Genomic DNA, 23,632 nt, shown 5'->3' with positions numbered 1-23,632 from the left:
GAACCAGCATAGTGAGATGGTGAATGAAAAGAGGCAAAGGTGTTTGGAGGTATAACTCACCTGAGAAGCTGGGATGTCTCCATTGCGTTCTTCACCAGCAGTGTTGTTGAGGGGTGGGACTCCTCCTATCTCTTTCAATGGGCATTTTTCAGCATTATCCAAGCCGGAATTGGGGTCACTCTCTGAAGGAAAAAAAGGGACATGAAGTCCGTGTTGAGAAACGGACCTATTCACCTATTCTCACACTTAATGATCTGCAGGTCCCCTTTGTGCTGGTCCCAGAAATACACCACGAGGGTCCCTTTTGCACCATCCATACTCTCTTCAAAGCTGAACTGCAATTGCTTTCATTACTGTGGTTCTCAATAAACAAATGAACAAGTATAATGTTTTGGATTCATTAGTTTAATTGGGCACTCTTTATTTAGTTTTAGGACTTGGTAGAAAATGCATCACATCTGTGGTCATATTTATGCAGAAATATTGGAAATTCAAAGAGGTTCTCAAACTTTAGGTGAGTCAGAGGAAAAAATGGGTCCATCACCTCGTGGATCACCTTTCCTGGGATTCAGGGCACTCTGCTCTTATCCCTAGTTCTTGGTTGCTTCTCTCCTTGATTAGTTTCCATCCATTGCTTCTTGTTCTGCCTTCAGATGCTCTGGAGAATAAGTTGACTCCCTCTTTTTTGTGGCAACCCCTGAGATATTGGAAGACTGGCTATCATGTCTCCCCTAGTCCTTCTTTTCATTAAACTAGACGTACCCAATTCAAGCATGTGTTCCTTATATGTTTTAGCCTCCTAATCATCTTTGTTGCTCTTCTCTGCACTCTTTCTAGAGTCTCAACAGTTTTTTTACATCGTGGTGGCCAAAAATGGATGCAGTTTATAAAGTGGTATTAACACTTCACGTGATCTTGAAGTGGGAGGGTCCCTCCTGTTTTACTGATCAGCTTCCATCCATGCTAAAAGCTCCGTGTTATTGGTACAGAGTTTGGTCAATTGTTAAAATTAAGGATACAAAGTTGCACTCTGTGAATTTGCATGGTTTCCTACCAGTTGGTAATATTTGAAAGACTGAGGGTAACAAAGTCAAAAGAGTTTTGACTTTGTATGCCGCCTTTAGTCTTCGGAGAAAGGCGGCATACAAGTTGAACAAATAAACAAATAAATTTTTCAGTCTTTCCTTAGCATATCATCGACACTTCAAATGAGGACAAGTCAGAAACACGTCTAGAGAGATACAGTGAGGATCAGTATTTGGGACAGCAAATATATGCCTATTTAGATGATCCTCGACTTACAACCATTGGTTCAGTGACCATTTGAATTTACAACGGCACTGAAAAATGTGACCTATGACCATTTTTCACTCTTACCACCGTTGCTGCATCCCTATGGTGAAGTGAGAAAAATTCGGATGCTTGGCAACTGGCAGGTATTTATGACGGTTGCAGTGTCCCAAGGTCATGCGAACACCATTAGCAACTTTCTGACAACAGAATTAATGGGGAAGCCCGATCTACTTAACAGCCGTGTGGCTAACTTAACAACTGTTAAGATTCCTATTTTCTTTCATATTTTGTGTCTTATTTTATCTTATACCTCAATAAAAATGTTAACAATTAAAAAAAAAACAACTGTTAAGATTCACTTAATAATTGTGGCAAGAAAGGTTGTAAAATGGGGCAAAACTCACTTAACAAATGTCTCACTTAGCAACAGAAATCTTGCGCTCAATTGTTGTGATAAGTCGAGAACTACCTGTAGATTTCTGCCTACTCAAAGGTGGATATGGAGCCCATGGAGGAAAAACTCTTACGGGAGGGTATTTGAAGCCTCTTTACTGAAAATATTCCTCTGTATGTCTTCCCGATTCTTTCACTGTCTCAAGATCATCCTCAGCATTTAAATCACAGAACATCCCTAGGTTTTGTTCATATTTAACAGAACAAAATACTGAACAAAATTGAGCCTTGGTAGTACAGGGGTTTAAGGCACCCTGTTATTAAGCTTATTAAGACCAGCTGCCTGCAATTACTGCAGGGTTCGAATCTCGCCAAGGCTCAAGGTTGACTCAGCCTTCCATCCTTTCTAAGGTAGGTGAAATGAGGACCCAGTTTGTGGGGGCAATAAGCTGACTTTGTATAAATATATGCAAAAAGGATGAAGGCTATTGCTGAGCACATTGTAAGCCGCCCTGAGTCTTCGGAGAAGGGCGGCATATAAATCAAATTAAAAAAAAAAAAATACTGTACTTTTTGCAGTATAAGACACACCGGACTATAAGACGCACCTACCTTTTTTTGTGAGGAAAAGAAGAAAAAGAAATCTGCCTCTGCCTCTGCCTCTGAGCAACTTTGCCTCTTTGCAGCAAACAGCAAACTGCCTGCTTTACTTTCATTTTTGTTTTCAGCATAGCTTGATTAGCACAAGGAAAAAAAAATCTGCTCCAGCAATTTATCTCTTTGCAGCAAGCAGCAGAGCTCTGCGCAAAACAGCTGAGAGCAAATCAGCTGAGAATCAGCAGGCCGATCCAATCAACTTGTGCTAATTAGGATGTGCTGAAGCTGAAAGGAGTTGTTTTTTCTTGCTATTTGCTTGCAAGGAGGTAACTGCTGGGAGGCAGAGGCCAAAGGGTGGGGGCCAGTGGGTGGGCGGGGCTACATTCGGTGTATAAGACGCACCTAAATTTTCACCCCCTTTTAGGGGGGAAAAAGGTGTGTCTTATACTCCAAAACATATGGTAATGAAGTTGGAAGGGATCTTGTAGGTCATCTAGTTGGGGACTTTCAGCCTCCTGGTATTGGATGCTCCTGAAGTTGCAGGGCCAAACTTCTGAAGGGATGATGGTTTCCTCCTCCAGCATCTTCTGCCCAGTTCTTGCCCAAATTTGCCCATAACTCTGGAGCTCCGCTTCCCCCCTGCATGGAAAGGGCAGATGCATAGGATCTGGGACTAAAACCAGAGGAAGGCTGGCCACGGTGCTCGCCCTCCTCTGCCTCCCTTTGCACAGAAAGAGCCTCCCTTGCTCCCATTTTTCATCTGGACCAAGTCCTGTAATTTCTCCTAGGCTTCTAGCAATGACATAGAAAGATACTGTATATATGGCATGTACTTTTTCAAATATTAATGGTATGAGCCCTTCTGTCCCTTTTTTTGCTTCTGACAATCATGCAAACAGGCAAAGAGATCACTCACTTGCAGCTGGTCTGTAGTCACGCCGACGCTTCTCTGCAAGAACAAATATCGGAGAGTTAAAACTAAAAAGAATCCACCGGAGACCATTCAATCTCTTTCTTTATGCCAGAAAATGCCCCAAGAGACCTTGCCATAGTTGTCATGCCTTATCTGAGAAACTACCCTAAGATAGTTAAACTATCTTATAAACTGCTCACTCCAGCAGTTTGAGCCTGACCAGCTCAAGGTTGACTCAGCCTTCCATCCTTCCAAGGTCGGTAAAATGAGGACCCAGATTGTTGGGGGCAATAGGCTGACTTTGTAAACCACTTAGAGGGGGCTGTAAAGCACTGTGAAGCAGTATATAAGTCTAAGTGCTATTGCTATTAAGCAGAAATAGGAAGCTCTTCAAAATACAAATGTACCTCCTTTGCTCCATGGGAAACCTACTGCCTCTGGAAAGGATTGAGTACAATTGGTAGAAACCGTTGGGTAAAAAGATATATTTTGTTGAAATATTTTTCTGCTGCTTTTTGACCCAAAACTATTGAAGAGTAGAATTGCAATGCCTCTTCCCAATTACGAAGAGAACGTGGAGCTGTCCTAACCTTCGACCAAGCTAAGTCCTTACTTGGGGTCCTAGCAAGAAGCTAAGAGTTCAGAAGCTCCTGAGGAGAACTGAGGAAATGTGGAAGAAAGATGCACAGAGGTGCCCCAAAGGGAAACTTAGAAGGAAAATAGCTTTCACAGCTTACTACCCACAACAGCAAAGATATTTACAGGATACTTACTGTAGCAAAAGATTCCAATAATTATAGACAGTAGGATAAGGATGCCAAGAACAGCAGAGCAAAGGATGAGTACTAGCTGGAAATTTTCCTCAGTTCGAGTTACGACTGTTGGAGCTGAATTGGGGGAAAAAAGCAAAGTAATTAAAAGGAAACCAAAGTAATATTAGTGTTTGTGGAGAGGATTAAAGCAGGCCCCTCAGCTTGAATTTGCTGGAAAAACAGTATGGGAGACAGGCAGCCCCTCAAGGGCCCTATACCATGTAAGGCAACTCATAACCAGCATCATAAAGATGGTAATAAAACCAACTCAGGTCATGTGGGAACTTGTCTAATGACTACCCCATCTTATAACTAAGTCTCCACGCCCAATTGTAATACTAAGTCAATGACTACCTATAATGTGAACGTGCTTGGAAACAAACGCGTAGAAGACAGTAAAACCATATTGAATACCGCATTAGTGGCACTAAATTGGGAAGAGAACATTAGAGATCCAAGAACATCTCATCACAATTAGCCTATATTAGTGTGATGGAATTTTTCAGCCATCTTTAAATAACTTCAGGCAAATTGTACAGACTCTTCACTGAAAGTCCACAAATGAAAATAAATGGGAGTATTAATAAAATCAATGCAGGGAACTGCCAGGGCGAAATTCATCACCCACAATTCTCCCCCTCACTGCAATTTGTCACCTTTTACACTGAGTGGTTTCTGCAAGCCTTCATGTTCAACATAGCAACGGTAGCGGTCCTCCTCCATGGGGTTAATGTCAATGCTGATCCAGGTGCAGTAGGTCCCGTCCCAATTACGGATGGGATCCCCACGAAAAGTCTCTTGATCCCAGTTCTCCCCATCCTTCATCCAGGTGGCATCTATGTCTTCAGGATAAAAGTTGCAGATAGAGCAGTTCAAGAGGGTCTCATTAACACTCAGCACATGAGTAGTTACTTCAGCTGAGGGGCCTGCAGAAACAGAAGCATCAGAAGACAGAGTCATTCCTATGGTTGGCAATGTAGGACAAAGTACATATCTGCTCCTATACTGGACATTCTCTATTCCTCATTGGCTAAATACTTCAGATGTAAAAAATTCCAAAGAGATGTCTTGTAGAGAAATATGATTTTGCGTAGACTACTGGCAAATAAACTGAGTGGAAATATTCAATGGGTGTCCAATGTCCAGTGTTAGTGATCTCTTAGATAGCCTAGTTAAGGATCCCCAAAACCTCCCAGGGTATGGTCGACTACTGGGCCATGAGCCATTTGGAGACGTTTGAAGTCGTTTGGAACTGGTAGGGAAGCATGCACACACAGATCTCCACTTGCACAAACAGGGGGCGAGGTACAATGGTGGGTTTCAAAAATTTTTACTACTGGTTCTGTGGGTGTGACTTGGTGGGCGTGGCTTGGTGGGCGTGGCAGGGGAAGGATACTACAAAATCCCCATTTCCTCCAAATCAGCTGGGACTCAGGAAGCAGAGAATAGATGGGGGCAGGGCCAGTCAAAGGTGGCATTTAACTACTCAACATTTCTGCTAGCGGTTCTCCAGAACTGGTCAGAACCTGCTGAAACCATCTCTGCCGAGGTAGTCCTCAACTTAATACCATAATTGAGCCCAAAATTTCTGTTGTTAAATGAGACATTTCTTAAGTGAGTTTTCCCCATTTTACAACCTTTCCTGCCAGTTGTTAAAGTAAATCACTGCAGTTGATAAGTGAGTAAACCAGTTGTTAAGTGAATCTGCTTTCCCCATTGAATTTGCTTATCAGAAGGTCACAAAAGATGATCACATGACCCCAAGACACTGTAACAGTCTTAAATATGAACCAGTTGCCAAGGGTCTGAATTTTGATCACGTGGGATGCTACAATTGCGGTAAGTGTGAAAAATGTTCGTAAATCACATTTTTCACTGCCATGGTCACTTTGAACAGTCACTAAATGAACTGTTGTAAATTGAGGACTACCTGTACCTTTCCAGCTGGAACCCAGACCTTTTCTCTATTGTGATTTCTCACCTGTTTTCTGCAAGACAAAATCCAGGGGCTCGCTGGAGCTGACATGTTCCACATGGCATCTGTAGAGTTTCCTCTCCTTGGGATTGATCTGAATACTCAGCCTGGCATGAAAAGTCCAATCTGAATTTGGGGTAATGTGCACAGAACTGTTGGTTTGGTTGAAGATTTCCCCATCCTTCCTCCAACTGGCACTGATCTCCTTGGGATAGAAGCCATAGGCCTGGCAGGTGAGGGTTTGAAGGTTGTTGATATTGACCTCCTGATGAGTCACTTTCACTATTGGAAGCTCTGCAAAGTAACAATAATGGCCTGTGGTGAAAGAACAGCCCTCTTCTGACTGATAAAAAGGATTCTAAACACAAATGGTGGAAAGTTTCCCAGGGGACCATCTACACTGGAGATTTTTAAGACTGGACAGCCATTGGTCTGAAATGATGTAGGATCTCCTGCTTGAGCAGTGGACCCCAACATTTTGGGCACCAGGGACCGATTCCATGGAGAGAGGTTTTTCCACAAAGTGGAGGAGGCGTGGTTTCACGTACTGCCTGTATCCCATGGATGGGGCTTCGCTTGTTTATGTGGCCCAGTTTCTGCAATGCTGCAGACTGATGCCAGTCCATGGACCGGGGGTTGGGGACCCTTGGACTAGTTCTGCAACCTTAAACACTCAACGAGCCACTTGGGCCCATTTCCCACAGAAAATAAAACACCGGGAGCCAAAAAACTGGGTGGGCATGGCCAACTCGATGTCACTCACTCCCATCCAGTCACATGACCCACCCCCAGCCACGCCTACCCAGGTTATGTGGCTCCCAGTGTTTTCTTTTCTATGGAAAATAGGTATCTCCCTCTCTCTGTCTCTCTCCCATCTCTTTCTCTTCCTCTCCACTTCCCAACACACACCCAGGGAATAACTAAGAAAATTCAACCACGTTCTCTCTGTCTCTGGAAAGATACAAAAATAAACCTTGGGTTGCAAAAGGAGTGACTGACAGGCTGTTACATCCCAGCACCATGAGGTTGCCACCTTAGATCACTGCACACACTTCAGAGAAGCATCTTCCTGATATAAATGATTAATTATATAAGTATGTATAAAATATGTGATGAGTAGAATATTATGTTAGTGATGAATTGATATTGTGGACTGGACAAGGATCGAGGTAGAAGAAATGACAATTATACAGAAGAAGAAAGAACTTTGGAAGATAACACTGAGATGTCACAGGGAAGAGAAAACTGATGTATTAAATATTTGTTTGTTTAAAAAATAAAAAAACTTTTTTTTTTTTAAAAAAGAGAAGCATTATCCTAAGCAGCAGCACACTCACAGAGGCACACATACGCATCCTGCAACTCAGTCCAAAGTGGCCGGAAAATATAGACATTCCCGAAGACGCTTGGCAGGCAAAGTATGGGACGAAACTCCCCCCCCCCATCACCAAGGCAGTGTCCGCTGAATCCTTGCAAACCTGCGCAAAGGTGAAGAGAAGAGAGCGGAGTCGAATAGAGCCGAATCTGTCTCCCTCTCTCTGTCTCTCTCTTGCTGCACAACTGCAGCAGGAAATGGCGGGCAGCTACTTAGGGCTTTGTTGCTGCTGGATGCGCAACCTGCTCTCCACCCTGAGAGAGAGGGAGTTGCCAGGGGCGAGTGGGGCAGGGAATGGGCTCCAGGAGGAGGAGGGGACCCAGTTTCCCCCATTGTGAAGTGCGCTTTCACTGTGCCACTACGAGAGCACAGGAAGGCCATGGAGGGGATATTGGGTCTTCCCCCTGCCTCACGCCAAAGGAAAGCCAGCCAGGCTTCTCCTTCAATCCTAATCTTCCCCCTGTTCCCTTTCCCCCACTCAATCCTACTTCAGGACAGAGAAGCACACACTGGAAACGCATGATGGGGCGACATCAGAGCATGCCTTCTGACCCTTCAGTGCTCACCCACAACCCTCTGCGCTCCTCGAGGTCCGGCTTGCTGAGGGGGGGGAGCAGCCCTGATGCCTCTGCTTCAGGGGTGAAATGCTACTGCTTTGCTCCTGTTCAGGCGAACTGGTAGTGATAAAAACTACCGGTTCGAGCGAACCGGTAGTTTAAAAAGCTACCGGTTTGGGCGAACCGGTAGTTAGCTACTGGTTCAATTGAACTGGTAGTTTTAAAAAGCTACTGGTTCCTCTGAACTGGTATTTCCAACAATCAGCAGTGCCGCGGGGTTTAGCTTCGCTAGAAAGCAGGAAATCCTGTTTTCTAGCGAAGCTAAATCACGCAGCACAGCTGATCCCCCCCCTCGCTGTTCTACTTACCTTCCCAAGCCTCCTTTTGGTGCGCAGCACACATGTGTGGCCAGCGAACTGGTAGCAAACCAGTTCAGATTTCACCACTGCTCTGCTTCCCCACTCCACCCCCCACACGGCCCCAGCCATCCCTGCCCAGGAAAGCACAGGAAAAAAAAGCAAGCAGAAACATAGCTATTGCTGGGCTGAAAGAGCTGAGATCAGGGAAGGCACAGGGAACAGAAAGCGGCACGTTTCAAAGGCAGCAACTCGCATCTGGAGGTGCTGAACAGCATCCCACTGCGAGAGCTGGGCCATATCTCTCTGCTGTCTAACTCACCAATAGGGGCGCTTGTACTGGGGCATCTCCCTCTCCCGCTGGGCTGTTGTGCTCGGCGCTCAATGGGGGAGGGGAGCCCTTCCTCTTGCCCCTCCCTTCTTTCTCTTGGCCCTGACAAGGGAGGAGGAAGGCCAGGCTTGGGGAATGGCCCTCACTCCGCAAGATCCGCCCCTGCTGTTCTCTCCCAGCCCACTTTGCTAGCAGCAACAGCAAATGTACCATGACGAAAGAGGAATGCTGTTGCCATGCAAAGGGAAGTGCAGGGGTGCTTCGTTCCCACACTAAAGCTCACATGCCACTGCTGTGACAGGGTGATGGCTCTTTCATCCTTCTGCCGTGACAAGGTGACAGGGAGCCGCAGCAGAGGGCCCAAAGAGCCGCATGTGGCTCCGGAGCCACAGGTTGCTGACTCCCGGCATTAGAAGATCTCCAACGTCCCTTCCAACTCTGTTATTCTGTATCCTAGAGGTCATAACACTCTATGTAACTGCCTCCTTGCAAGTGTCCATCATTTGGGATAGAACGATTGTAAATGCTGCACAATCCAGATGTAACTTGGGCACAAGGAACACTACAATTCCCTTCCTCCAAATGCCAGCAGCATCATTTACAAGCAGTACAAACTTACCCCCTCCCTACCCAATGTGGGGGTTATTGGTTTCTATATTAGGGTTTTATCTTTGTAAGCTGTCCAGAGCCACTGAGAGTAAGTTGGGGAGCCATATAAATTTTCTAAATAAATAAATGCAGAACAAAGGAGGATTGGCACTACCAAAAACATGGGCAAACTTTGCAAATGGGGAGAAAGAGGCAGCTGTGATACCTCCCACATCCACACATATACATACATCAAGCATGCAACTACACTATTAATTTGAAGCCAAATCCCAGCAAAGAGAGCAAGCAGCATTTCAAGCGTTAAAATAATTATTTGTTTCTCAGTTTTCCCTCCTTTTCTTTTTTTTTTCCCAGACATGACCAGGATCAAACCCAGTTCTTCTGTTTACTTAATACCATCAGACCCAAATTTATGCTTTGATTATTTGATATTGTGCTTTTTAAGATATTGTATGCCACCAGAGTCACTTGACAAGAAGAGGGACAGCAAATAAATTTAATAAATATGCTTGTTTTTATTCAGGAAAATTCAGCCCAGTGAAAATTTAGCCTGTGACAACATTGATTGCTTTGTAGATATTTCTGCAAATGATGTGGTATAGTGGAGAGATGCCAGAGGGGAAGGTACCATTTCATACTGGGTTGGCATTTTTAAATATCCTTAATATATAATAAATTATTTCTGCAATTAAACTGTTTTCCGGTGGAAGATAGATTTAGTTCCAAAACTTTTTTGCTTTCCTAACTACATGGTATAAAAACAGAAGAGATATTTTTAAAAAAAATCTGAGCTGTTTACAACTATCATAATTTCTTGTTTGACTCCAGAGCCTATCATTGAGAGTTTAAGGGGAAGATTAAAAAAGAGAAGAATATGGAAGGGTTGCTCTCTGCCTCCTGCCAAGCCTACCTTTCTTTTGTGGCTTCATGTCCAGGTACCTATTTAGCCACCGAATACAATTTCCGTTCAAGTATAATCTTTCTGGGTGAAATTCCTCTTCCTTCATCTTTTTTCCATCAAAAGCATCCTGATGAATTTGTATTTCGGCTCCATCAGCTGTGAGTTTACAGCCCCAGATGCACTGCAAGGTATGATCTGAGAAATAGACATTTATAAAAGATTAAAGCAGAAACAAAACAAACAGCACTCTTTTTCTTCTAATTGTGGGACTAGAACATTACCTCCTTTACATGTGGAAGGTCATATTTATGCTAGCAAAAGTGGCATATCAAAACCTGTCCAGTTGTAAGAAAACATTAACTTTCTACATTTTACATTATACGAGCTACTGAAGGAATGTTTTATATAAGGAATTGGAAACCTCAAAAATACAAGTAGCTCTCCACTTACAACAGTTAATTTAGTGATCCTTCGAAGTTACAATGGCACTGAAAAAAGTGACTTATGACGGTTTTTCACACTTATGACCCTTGCAGCATCCCCATGGTCAGGTGACCAAAATTCAGATGCTTGGCAACTGACACATATTTATGACTGGTGCAGTGTCTTTGGGGCCATGTGATCACCTTTTCTGACCTGACAAATAAAATCAATGGGAAAGCCACATTTACTTAACAACCATGTTACTAAACAACTGCAGTGATCCACTTGACAACTGTGGCAAGAAAGGTCGTAAAATGGGACAAAATTCACTAAACAACTGTTTAGCTTGGCAACAAAAATGTTGGGGTCAATTGTGGTCACAAATCAATAAATCTATCTTTGAAAAGGTAAAACATTTTATCAAGAGGTCCTTTGTGCTCTGAACTTGGTGGTTTTCTTGCAGACATTTCATCACCAAACTAGGTAACATCATCAATGCTAGAGGGCAGTAGGGTTTTGTGGCTTGCCCTGTCAGCGTTGGTGGGACAATTCTTGGTGGTTCTAAGATTACTGTTAGCTTGTTTCTCTGCGCTGATAATTCCTTGATCAGGGAATTTACTTGATTGTTGGTCTAGTTAATTTTAGTGTTAATCTCTACTCATATGGGTGTTGATTGCTGGTGAGAAGGTGTTTTTGTCTTTATATTTCCATTTGGGTGGTTTGATTGTCTCTTTTTAAGTGAATGTTAAGTGAACATTTAACTAAATTTTTTTCTCTATGTGGCTATTTATGGTCTAGTTGTCTGAGTGCCAGGCCTCCAGGAATCATACAGATACTGTACAAAGTCCTTGGCTCTACCCTCCAAGGGGTCCTCCCACGCTTCCTGAAGGAGCAGGAAGCGGGTCACCCTAAACAGGGCGGCCGGGCAGTTATCTGATGATGCAATAAGAGTGGAAAAATAGTTACATTTTGCCACTTTTATCTCCACAAGGTAAGTCTTAATATGAGATCTTACCAGTGTTCGGTCAGATTCAGACCGGCTGGCCCTCCAACCGCTCTCCAGGCATCTTTTCCGGTGCTTCATCTCCCTCAGCTCCTCGGTAAACCAAGGAGCCAAGCGAGATCGGCACCGAGTCAGAGGCCCCAAAGGCACGACCCGATCCAAAGCTCCAGTTTTGAAATTGTACAGATGTGAATTCGGCTCCACAATCTGATTGAATTTTCTTTAATTTGATGTTGTGTTGGTTTTGTATGAGTGTAAAATTTTTTTATTTTTTGAAAGGCTTGAGATTTTTCAGTAAGGGTATAGATATGTTCGAAACAACTGAAATCATCGACTAAGTTCAAAAAATATTTGCATTTGCCCAAAGAAAGTGGAAAGGGGCCTACAATGTCAACGTGTACCAATTCGTATATGTGTTTTGATCGTCTGGTGCTGGTGTGGGGAATTGGGGCTGCCTTTGATTTTGCAGCTTTACAAATCTCACAGTCAAGTTGGATAGGGCAATCCTTAGTGCAGATGCCTTGGGAAAAATTTTGAGTATTGTCTACAGCAACAGTATTGGCATGTGCTAAACGTCTGTGTAATAAATGGGCACAATTATCGTGTAAAGGTTCACCTATATGAGTTTGAATTTTTGTTTTCGGGGTTCGTTGGTTTTGTGATGTGGGTGAAGTTGGAGAGAGGTGTGGTGTGGTGTGTTGGTCGTTATGTGAGTCGGAAGTGTCATGTGTATTGGTATGGTGAGGTGTGGTACCTTCGTGGTGGGTGTCAGGAGTACGGTCGGGATGATTGTCAGGGTTAGGTCCCGATGAGGATTGAGGTAGTTGAGTCGTGGGTGAGGATGATGTAAAGGAATCTGGAATAAGAAAAGATAAATCATTAATGACAGAAATATTGGCAATAATAGTGTTATCATGTTTGGATTTTATAAAACCGTGTTGATCATCAAGAGATACTTTAAAACCGATTTTACCTAATTTCGAAGTACTCAAAATATTGTGGCCAAAGGTAGGTGTATAGAGCACTTGACTAATTTCCCCTATACCGGGTATAAAGATAGATCCTTCATATTCAACTGTATTGGAAGTACCATTTGCTGCTGTAATAGAAATATTGGTTGGGTGAATATCATATAATATGGATTTGTCATTGGTGGTATGGTGTATGCTTCCAGAATCGATGACCCATAGGTGCGTGGTGTCACGTAGGTATTGTTGGGTGTTGGGAAAGATGCCAAGTGTTTGGGATTCGGAGTTAGAATATATATTGTTCAGTATGTTGTCCCCTTCTGTCTTTATAATCTTTGTGTGTGGGACCCTTTCTAATGTAAAATTCAGTGTGCATGGATCTTTTAGGTTCAGTATGTTCTTTGATAGTATGATTTCTTTTGTTAGTCTTGTCTGTAGGGATGTATCCCCTTTTATCATGAGTGTGGGTGGTATTGTCACCGTGTGGAGGATGGGAGGTGTAGGTATGATAATGTCCTCTATAGTTACAATAATTAAAATTATTTTGATATTGAGAGGGGTGTTTCTGCCAGTTTTGGTAGAAGGGTTTGTGTGAAGAATGTGAAGGATGGAAATCATGGTTAGGGTAAAACGGGTGGTCAAAAGAAGTAAGGTATCTATCAGTATGATAGAGTCTTCTATCATAGAGAGGTTCAGATTTATGTTTATAAGCATTAGATCGTCTTCTATCTTCATCTATTAATTTGGATTTGATTTCAGCACCAGTGTACATGTGGGGGGGTAAGGAGTGGAGACTATTAATGAATCCTGACCAACCAGGGATGTGTTTAATAGAATTAATAATGATACCAATCATGGCAATTTCAGGTACAGGATGATTGCGTTGAATCAGGTGTTTTCGCATGGATTCGAGGTGGAAAAGATGTTTGGCCATAGATGTGCCAGGTTTATATATGGTGCTATAAAAGTCACCGGCAAGAGTAGCAATAGTTGCAGGCGAGGGTTTGTTGTAATGTTTTTGTAAGTATTGCCATACTTCTTGTGCAGTAAAACCTGTAGGTATAGAATAAACAATATCACTTTCTAAAGTTGACATAAGAGTGGCATAAACACTATTGTGAAGAAAATTTAAGTCAGATGACCAAGGTTTGTTAGGGGGAGATTCAATTATAAGAAATGTGCCTTCTCTTAAAAGATGTAAATGAGTTTCTTGTTCCCAAGTAGGGAAATTATTACCTGAGGTTTGTAATTTTTTGAAGTTTGGTGATAAAGGTAATGGGCCATGTTGTTTAAAATGTTGCAAAACAGTTTCAATTTCTAAAGATAAATTTACATTAGTAGATAAAGACAAATAATTATTAATTTCAATATTTAAATCATTACAGTTTACAGTAATAGAAGGCTGAAATGAGTTACTGTTAGCAGAGATAGGTAATTGAACATCGGATTGTTGATTGGAGTTGTTTGGTGTGAGAGAAGATGTTGTAGGTGATTCAACGATAGGAGGAATAATGGAGGTGGTGGCTGTAGTTTGATTCGGAAGAGCTGCTGCGACGGCGTCAGCTGCGGTAGAAGGCAGGTTGGCTTTTGATGCAAAGGCTGCAAAAATCGTGTGAATTTGTTGTTTGGACGGGGCATCTGTAGTGTTGGAGGCGGCAGCGGCAGCAGCAGTGACGGCATCTTCGGCAATAAGTGGGGGAGCGAGGCGGCGGCTGCAAAGACTGAAAAAGATCTTTTTACATTGGAAACAATATTGGTATCAGTAGAAATGTTTGCAGCTGCTGCAGCTGCAGCGGTATAGATGGGGAGGTCTGCAGTGGCGGCAAAAATAGAAAAGTTCTGAAAATTGAAAAAAAAATTGGGAGGATTCGAACTCGGTGATCTCGATGAAGAAGATAGGGAATCAGTCTGAATATCTCCAGTTGTGGGGTGGGTAGTAGGATGTATGGGGGTAAGGGGGTTGGTTGAGACCTTGTGGTCTGAAGTGGTAGATGTCATTTTGTTTAAAGTGTGAAATTGTCGGCCATTTTGTGGACCGTATGGTGGGATATGGGGCGGCCATTTTGTCTGCCATTTTTGAAGCCATGCTTTCGGGGAAGGTGGAGGCCCTTTTGGAAGCAATAAAGTCAATAGGTGGGGAGGGAGGATTTTAATAAAATGGGTGTTTAAAAGGTCAGTCTGGGAATCTATGGGTTGAAGCAAAAAATTGTCGTTTACCAGGTCTGGTGAAAGGATGTTTAAAAGTTCAAGAGTTCTTTGAGGAGTCCAGCCTGCATTTAGCAGGCCTGTCGCATGTAAAGCTTGATATAAATGCTGTTTTGGAGAAGCTTGAGAAAATAAAAATTGGTCTGAAGTTATAAGGTTGGAACATACAAGGGATTCAGAAGGTTGAAGTCCTTGATGATAGTCATAAGGTGGAGTAGAGTTGAGATCGAAGCAAGGTTGTTGTAAGCGTGGTTCTGTTCTTTCGGCGTTTGGGTGAAGAGAAGAAAAAAAATGGGTCCTTTTGCAAAGAGGTTTGTACTTGCTGCATAGCTTCAATAGAAAGTTTTTTTTAGTCTTTTGGATAATGATTGGTGCTGTTTTGTTAAGGATACGGTTAATGCATCAATCTCTTGTAAAGATAATTCGTTCAGGTTCAAGGATTCCATGTTAGGAAAAATCGTTCTATGATTTTAAAATTTACAAAAAAAAATTCATAGACCTGAGCAATAATTTTCCATCGTCTGCTACCATTTGTCAGATATATATTGATGGTCGTGCTCATTTGGTTCTATGAGGAAGTTATTTGGTCAATACAGCTTCAGGTTCAAAAGGTTGTTTTATTATTTACAAATATATACATGCGTATAATAATGAACAGGGTGTCCTGTTGCATTTGTTACCCTAACTGTATGACTCAGATGTTGAGAGGAGAGAGAAGTTCACGTGTTGTCTTGCTGAGAGATAGATGAGAAGAAGAAGGAAAGATATCCAAGTGATCTCTGGGTAAGAGTCCAATAAGAGAGTTCATTGGCTGATATAGTCACATGTGATGTCTGTAAAGACTTAACCCCTTCTAGTCCCTGGTGCATCATATGCAGGCAATATCTGACATCTTATACTCCGAATGTAGCTTTTTTGAAGCTTTTTTTCAGCCCTAACGAGGTGTGAAACTGAAGCGATCGTCTGCAATTTGCCTCAGACAATCAGCTGTGCTTTAGAAGCTGTTTTTTATCCCCAACAAGGGGATAAAAAGTGTGTGCGCATGCTCAAAACCAGCGAACTAATGTGCTGAAGCTGACCAGACTAAGGATGCTAGCCAGATGAATACCTGGTAGGCAGATTTTTTTTTCCTATTTTCATCCCCAAAAACTAAGGTGCGTCTTATACTCCGGTGCATCTTATACTCTGAAAAATACGGTATATCCAAGCAGCTTCTCTGTATATTGAGTTCCTTGGTTTTTTGAGGAGCTTTGAGAGATGAAGCATAAAAAGAGATGCCCTGAGCCAGGGGTGAAATCCAGCAGATTCTGACGGGATCTGGAGAACTGGTAGCGAAAATTTTTAGCAGTTCAGATTTAACTCTATGTTAAATCCTTGTTCTTCTTGGATGGTCAAGTGTTCCCAAGAAGTTACCAGCAGCTGCGTTCAAATTGAAAGTGGTGGTGGTGGTACATCTCTTCCTCAAGAAGCTATTGCCAGACCTAGCAATGTTGGATAATTTTTTATTAGTCTTCAATTTTCCCTTTTCTTTCTGGGAAAGTTTGTAGAGAAGGTGTTCAGGTGACAGGATACATGGAGCCGGATGGAAGAGGGCAAGACTACCAATTCATGCCTTCCAGGGACACCATCTCAAGGTCAAACCCTTAGAATGGAATACAACGGCTCACCAACTAGCCTGCCATTGAAGAGACTGTTCCCAAAACAATTTATTCAAATATAATTGGACATTAAGGGAATAGGGGAGGAAAGGAACTGGATGGGAAAATTTTAACCAGGATATTTTGGAGTGCAAACTTCAGTTCTCACTTTGCTCTATTATAATCCACTTGGCCTTTAGTATACCTTTTCCTACAAATGGAGTTGAGGGTTTTCTTTAGCTAAAGGACCAGGTCGGGGCAGGTCTGACAGTTATAAATATTTAATTTTGTTAACTTCTGATATTATGAAGAAAAATATAATTAATAATACATGACTGAATAGGTTGGAGTCAAATAAGGTTAGGGTTATAGTTAGGGTCAGAAACCTTTTTTATAATCTGTTTTTGCCTGTTCAATATCACATTCCATTTTTAAACATTATTTAAATAATTTCCCCAATTTTGAAAAATATACAGAAGGAATGGTTTTGATTCCAATAAGGCATGAAGACTCCTTTCTTGTAGTGGATTAGGGTTAGGGTTAGGGTAATTCTGTAATTCTTAAAATAATGACTTAGAAAGGAAATCTAAATAAACCTAGATAGGAAGTTCAATGTAGATATTTCTACATTGGTAAGTAGTCCTCAGTTCCATCACTGTGACATGGCCATAAAGCAGAAATTCACATAACCCCAATTTATGACAATAATTCCAGTTGTGATCATTAAGCAACTCATGCAATAGCAATAGCAATTAGACTTATACAGTATACTGCTTCACAGTGCTTTATATTAACTTTGCTTATTGGAAGTTAGCTGTGCAGGTCACAAATGGTAATCATGTGACCACAGGATGCTTTAACATTTATAAATGTGGGCCAGTTGCTAAGTGTCCAAATTATAATCATGTGACTGTGGGGTGTGTGATGGCCACAACTTTGAGAATTGGTCATAAGTCTTGTTCAGCATCATTGTGACTTAATAAATGTTCATTAACAGAAGATATTAGTAGTCAAAGGTAATATTAAATTTAGTTGAATAAGTTCAAATAAAGCAGTAGTGAAAATATTTGCAAGATGCAAATGCATATACCAATTTTATAGTATATAAAGCAAAGAAGCAAAGTCTGTTTCTTTTTCAACCTAAATATTTCAGTTGGATTATTCAGAATTTTTTAAAAAAAAATTCCACTTGTTTAAACATAATATAAACATAATATTCTGTATTAAGCAAATACATGTAGGTAACAGAGATATGCACTTTATTTTAGGGTTTGTACAGAGTTCTTCCCTTTCCTTTTCCAAAAGCAGTGGTCACCTTTCCTCCTAGAAAGTATGAAAGACATGCCTATTTTAATCTTAACCTACTCCTGTAATGCAGTCTAGGCTAAGACAGACTGAACAATCAGGAAGGATGCATTATCCTTATCATGAGCCCATCAGAAGTTATCCAAAAGTGTGATGAATGCTATTTTAGTCCCATGCCCAGACCTAAATCTTGACTGGAAGGGGTCCAGATAATGTATTCAATTTGGCATCAGCCATTTTTTCCAACCAGACCCATTTATTATTATTTATTATTTATTAATTCAATTTATATGCCGCCCTTCTCCGAAGACTCAGGGCGGCTTACAATGCATTATAGCAATAGCCTTTATTCTTTTGTATATACCTGCGTATTAGGGCTTTCGGCCCCTCCTAAGTGGTGTTTTTACAAAGTCAGCTTATTGCCCCCAACAATCTGGGTCCTCAGTTTACCTACTTTGGAAGGATGGAAGGCTGAGTCAACCTTGAGCCTGGTGAGATTTGAACTCGCACTAATTGCAGGCAGCTGTCAGCTAAGTGCTACATAACAGCACTTTAGTCCACTGCACCACTGAGGCTCATAAATTACCCACACAACAAATATCTCCACCAGGGGTAAAATCCGAACCGGTAGCGGAAATTTTGAGTAGTTCAGAGAACCGGCAAATACCACCTCTGGCTGGCCCCAGAGTGGGGTGGGAATGGGGATTTTGCAATATCCTTCCCCTGCCATGCCCACCAAGCCCTGTCCACAGAACCGGTAGGGATAAAAAAATGAATTTCACCTCTGATCTCCACTGGGTTTTTCATTTAATGTGGGGGAGAGGAATCAATACTGCTGTTTTGTCTTCTCACCATTGCTCTGGTTGTGTTTCTGTGGAACCGATAAATGTTGCACTTTTTTAAGGAAATGCTGCATAGTATGTGTCATCCAAAATGATTCCAAGGCCCAGTATTCTCTACCAATCATTTGATTAATCCATGGCGTTAAAGGTCTCATTCTTTGTCTGTTGCTGTCATAATATTGGATAGGCTGGCTGTCCAAGTAGGTCACCTCAGCGAATTGTGGCCGCCCCTCAAGGAGCATAGCATGGCGAAAGTGGAGCAGAGAATGTGAAGAGGAGGCAGTGTCTGCAAGAGAGGAAACAAGAACAAAATTAGAGGACTGATAGCCAGGAGACTTCCAAAGACAAACGTAACTGTATTTGCTCACTTATCACTATCCCCTGCAAAAGAGCTTCATGTTCTTCGCATTTAGTCTCAAAAAGTTAAAAGACAAAAATCAGTTTAACATTTTAAATAAAGTTGAAGTTTGGCCAGAAATTTACATTCATTTGAAAGATACAGCAAGGCAGATTTTTTCTTCTCTCTGCTTGCCCAATTCAATGAAGCATTCATAAATAAGATACAGCTGTTTCTGGTTCTTTCAAATTCACTTGAAATCAGCCATGGCTGCAATCTTTCTTTCTTGCCAAATCAAAATGCAGTCAAATGGCATTTTTCTTTTTCTATTTAATCTTCCTGCCTTAAACAAATTCCAGCTCAGTGGAGATTGCAGAATTCAGATACATCACTAAGAGTTGAGGTGAGGGACACAAGTTTGATTTAGGTGCTGAAATACAATCTAATTGATTTCATTGTTAAGGTAATGATATTCCCCTATACTGGTGAGGTGAAGAGGGGGATCCTCTGTGTCCTATTTGAACATTTTCTAATATAGTTGTAAATGGCAATAGTGCATGGGGGGAGGGGTAGCAATGTCCCTTATTCCAATTCGAAGGAGCTTTTTGTTTCTTTGTTTACTAATATCCCACTTCTATTCTTTTTAGAAATAAGGTAGCAAACTTATTCAACACTGTAGAGGTTAAAGGTCATGGTATCAGGCTGTGTGCAGCACACTGCCGCGCTTCAGATGCCTATGTATCTTGCATGCCTTTATGATCTCATTCTGGCTCTGGTCCGTATTATCTCACCTTGCCTTCACCATCAGGGTGATGGCATCTTAAGGGGGGCGAGTGGCAAGTTGCATTTTTTGCATGATCTCAGAGCCGTGAATGCATGTATTCAACCTATGGGCTCCTTGCAGTGCAGGACGCCAAATCCTAATTTGATTCCCCAAGATCAAGAGGTGATGGTAATCGATTTAAAGGATTGTTTCTTTTCTATTCTTTTATGCCCCTCTGATCAGGAAAAGTTTGCATTTACGGTGCCTGCGGTGAACCATTCAGAACCCAATAAATGTTATCACTGGATGGTTTTACCACAGGGAATGTTGAATTATGTCAATTTTATGTTGCTGAGGCACTAGCCCCTTTTCACAAACGTCATCTATTAGCTTTGGTATATCATTATATGGATGACATTTTAATTGGAGCGCCAAAAATACAATCTAACTGGCTTTCCGAAATACAAAATGATTTATGTGTCTATGGATTGCAAATTGCCCTGGAAAAAATACAGCTGCATTCTCCTTATCTGTATTTAGGACATAAAAAGTTGCAATCTTATTCTGCTCTGGCTTTTCCTTGTTTGAGCTTACCCAAAGTTATTTCATTGGTTAATTTGCAACAATTGCTGGGCACATCAATTGGGTTCGCCTGTATTTTTCCCTGCCTACACATTTACTTAGTCCGTTATTTGATTTATTGACAAAAGGAAAACAGCCTGGAGACCTCATTATAGTTTCGCCTGCAGTACTTGCTACAGTTGAGCAACTTAATGACATCTTGAGTACTCAGTTTGTGGATCATATCCCTTATAAATATTGTCAATTAGCTCTTTTAATATTCCCTAGTAATAAGCTGCCTTTGGGAGTATTGGCTGTTTTAGAAGCGCAAAAAGTATATTGTATTGAATGGCTTTATTTACCCCATACACCATCCCAAAATGTTTTACCATTTATCCAAGCCATTGCTGAAATTATAACCTTGGGGCGCACTCAAGCTTGTCATAGAAATGGGACTGATTTAATGAATATTGTTCTTCCTATCCCAAAATCTGACTTTCACTTTTATTTTATTTAAGGTTGACTCAGTCTTCCATCCTTCCGAGGTAGGTAAAATGAGGACCCAGATTAAAATGCCTAAGATTATATTATGAAGCAGCGGTTTTATCACAAATTAGTGATTGGTTTAATTTAACTGAGGGGAGAATTTTGAATTTAGAAGGTTATGATTTGTTATATGGATGGCATGCCTATTTGTTATATGACAAAAAAGTGGATAAAGTATTTAAGGCTCATATATTAAGAAATGCTTTGTTGAGGGTTTGGAAAAAATATCAATATAAGTTAAATTATAAGATACCTGTATGGGCAAATCCTAGACATGCAATAGAAAATATAAGTATAGAACAAAAACAAGAGGTGATTACCTATAAAGAGCTTCTTATTATGGAAAGGGGGGTAATGTAATTGAAATCTTTAGATACACTGAGAGAAGAAGGTATAATTTATACATGGTTCCAGTACGGTCAACTTCAAGCTAGATGGAAGGAAGATCAAAAAACTGGCTTTGTGCAAAATGAGGAGAATTTGGTAAAACAAATTAGAGATCAAAAACAAATGCATATTAAAAGGTTGTATAATGCTTTATTGGAAATAGATTCTGAGACCGAATTGGTTAAAGACTGTATGATTAAATGGGCACAAAATTTTCAAGAGCCAGTAATGATGGAGACTTGAGAAAAGATTTGGATTAGAAATGTGAAATTTACACAAGCACAAAATTTAAGAGAAAATTTTTATAAAATGTTTTATAGATGGCATTTAGATCCCAAAAAATTATCATGTATGTATCCTAATGTGCAAGCTAAATGTTGGAGATGTGACTGTGATGATGCAACTTATTATCATATATGGTGGACTTGTAGAAAAATCAAAGCATTTTGGATAAAGATTTGGTGGGTGATGCAGAATATTCTTAAAAAGAGACTGAAATTTACTCCACAGTTGTTCTTACTGGGTATAACTACAGACTGTTCAGTTGCAGAGACTAAATTGATTTTGAACTTGATAACAGCAGCAAGATTGTTGGTAGCACAACACTGGAAGAAGGACTTTTTGCCTACTATTGATGATTGGATATTGAAAGTAACTAATTTAGCTGAAATGGCTAAAATTTCAGCATATCTGAAGGATCACACACAAGAAAGGTATATACAGGACTGGAGAAGATGGATTGATTATATACAAAATAAGTATCAGACCAAAAAATATCAAATAGCTTATGAATGATTTCTTTTATTTGTATAAGCGCTATATAAGTGATATTAGAAGTATTATGTTTAAGAAATAGGATTTTATATATGGGGGTTAAGAAATTTTTTTTTTAGGGGTGTTAGTTTAATGATTGGTTATGCAATTTAGCTTATTGTTAAAGGTCAATAGAAATACCTTGTGTTCTGCTCTGGGAAGTCGGGGAGGGGGAGGGGGGGTTGGGAGGGGGGGTTGAGGGGAAATTTTGTTTGTTTTAAAACTTTTTCAATAAAAAAAAAAAAGGTAGAAGGAAAAAGATTCACAGGGCCTTGGAAATGAGTTCTTCCTCCCCACAACTTGGCAAACTCACATCAAATGTCACCCTATCCTTCTTCTCTGCTTTCCAGCATGGCATTAAACAATGGAACTTTTGCTAATATAAAATACAGGTAATCCTCAACTTACAACAGTTCATTTAGTGACCGTCCAAAGTTACAACAGCACTGAGAAAAGTGACTTATGACAATTTTTCACACTTACAACCATTGCAACATCCCCCATGATCATGTGATCAAAATTCAGATACTTGGCAACTGGCTCACATTTATGACAGTTGCAACATCCCTGGGTCATGTGATCACTTTTTCACAACCTTCTGATGAGCAAAATCAACAGAGAAGCCAGATTCACTTAACAACCATGTTACTAACTTAACAACTGCAGTGATTCTCTGAACAACCATGGCATAAACAGTTATATAATGGAACAAAATTCATTTAACAAATGTTTCACTTAACAAATGCTTCACAAAAATGTTGGGCTCAATTATGGTCATAAGTTGAGGACTATCTGTAAAGGAAAAAAGCAGAGTACCAAATATCTTCAGTCTCCTACTGCTTGACAAAAAAAATCCCACACACATATCTGAACAAGCTACAGAGTTATATGAAGCAGGAATTGCTTGATCTTTGTTCCAACTTCCCAGAAGAAAATGATTCACTGAAGAGAAATGGAAAATTATGTCCTAAGCTTTTCCAGAGAAATGCTTGTTGTTGCCTTCAGATCCAGCCAAAAAAAAAAGCAGCATGTGAAATAACTTTATTTATTTATATTCCCACTTTATTAAAAATAACTCCAAGTGGCAAACATGATTTGGAGTTAGTGGCAAGTTACTTGCCACTAATTCCAAGTGGCAAACAGAACAACAACCTTGTGAATTGATGTGGGCTGAGAAAGAGTGGCATCCTAAAGTCACACAAACAGTTTTCATGCCAAAGGAGGGAATGGAACTCACGGTCCTATTGTTTTTAGCCTGGAACTTTAACCCCTAGATCAGATTGGGTCTCAGTATTAACTTATTAATATTAAAGAATATTAACATCAGCAGTTTGGCAGATGGTTATTTGTAAGAAGGCACCCTATCATTCCAGAGCAGCAGAAAGTAAAGGGAAGACATGGAGATGATCAGTGGAGAAGCATCAAAGGTGGAATCTAAATAAGGAATAGTTGATTGAAAGATGGACAGGTAGAGAAACGTTTTAAAATGAACAAATAAACTCTCTGGAAGTTCTACAATTGCAGAAAACTGCAACTCGCTGTCCCCCAAATCTTTTTATAGCCCTCAGAGCAACTTCTCATTAAAAGACAGATAGCTTCCTTTCCAATACTGTGAGGTGCAACATGAACAAAAACTATCTTGTAAATATTAAATAGGCATACAAATTAAAGGGAGAAAAAAGGTAAATTTCCTAAATAACTCAATTCCTCCTGCAACTGTAATCCTGTCT

General features: G+C 40.8%; 1 protein-coding gene across 5 annotated transcripts in view; it reads right to left on the bottom strand.

Annotated features, from left to right (window-relative positions):
• LOC117670014 (major histocompatibility complex class I-related protein 1-like) overlaps positions 1–23,632 on the bottom strand; it is a 37,573-nt gene that overhangs the window by 1,158 nt on the left and 12,783 nt on the right. For 2 of the 5 annotated variants that reach the window (XM_087884525.1, XM_087884522.1), the window contains exons 2-9: positions 18,506–18,781; positions 12,293–12,394; positions 10,122–10,307; positions 5,990–6,277; positions 4,665–4,934; positions 3,970–4,083; positions 3,200–3,232; positions 61–182 (exon numbers count right to left, since the gene is read on the bottom strand). In XM_087884525.1, the coding sequence (XP_087740651.1) occupies positions 61–182; positions 3,200–3,232; positions 3,970–4,083; positions 4,665–4,934; positions 5,990–6,277; positions 10,122–10,307; positions 12,293–12,394; positions 18,506–18,737 (1,347 nt within the window). In that variant the 5' untranslated portion in view covers positions 18,738–18,781. Of the gene's footprint in view, positions 1–60; positions 183–1,578; positions 2,923–3,199; positions 3,233–3,969; positions 4,084–4,664; positions 4,935–5,989; positions 6,278–10,121; positions 10,308–12,292; positions 12,395–18,435; positions 18,782–23,632 lie in introns of those variants that run through there. The other 3 variants (XM_087884526.1, XM_087884523.1, XM_087884524.1) reach the window with 3 other exon arrangements.

This window comes from Pantherophis guttatus, chromosome 2 (assembly GCF_059756535.1).
Source record: "Pantherophis guttatus breed Tessera chromosome 2, ASM5975653v1, whole genome shotgun sequence".
NCBI lineage: Eukaryota > Metazoa > Chordata > Lepidosauria > Squamata > Colubridae > Pantherophis > Pantherophis guttatus.
This window is presented reverse-complemented; position numbering and strand designations above follow the sequence as displayed.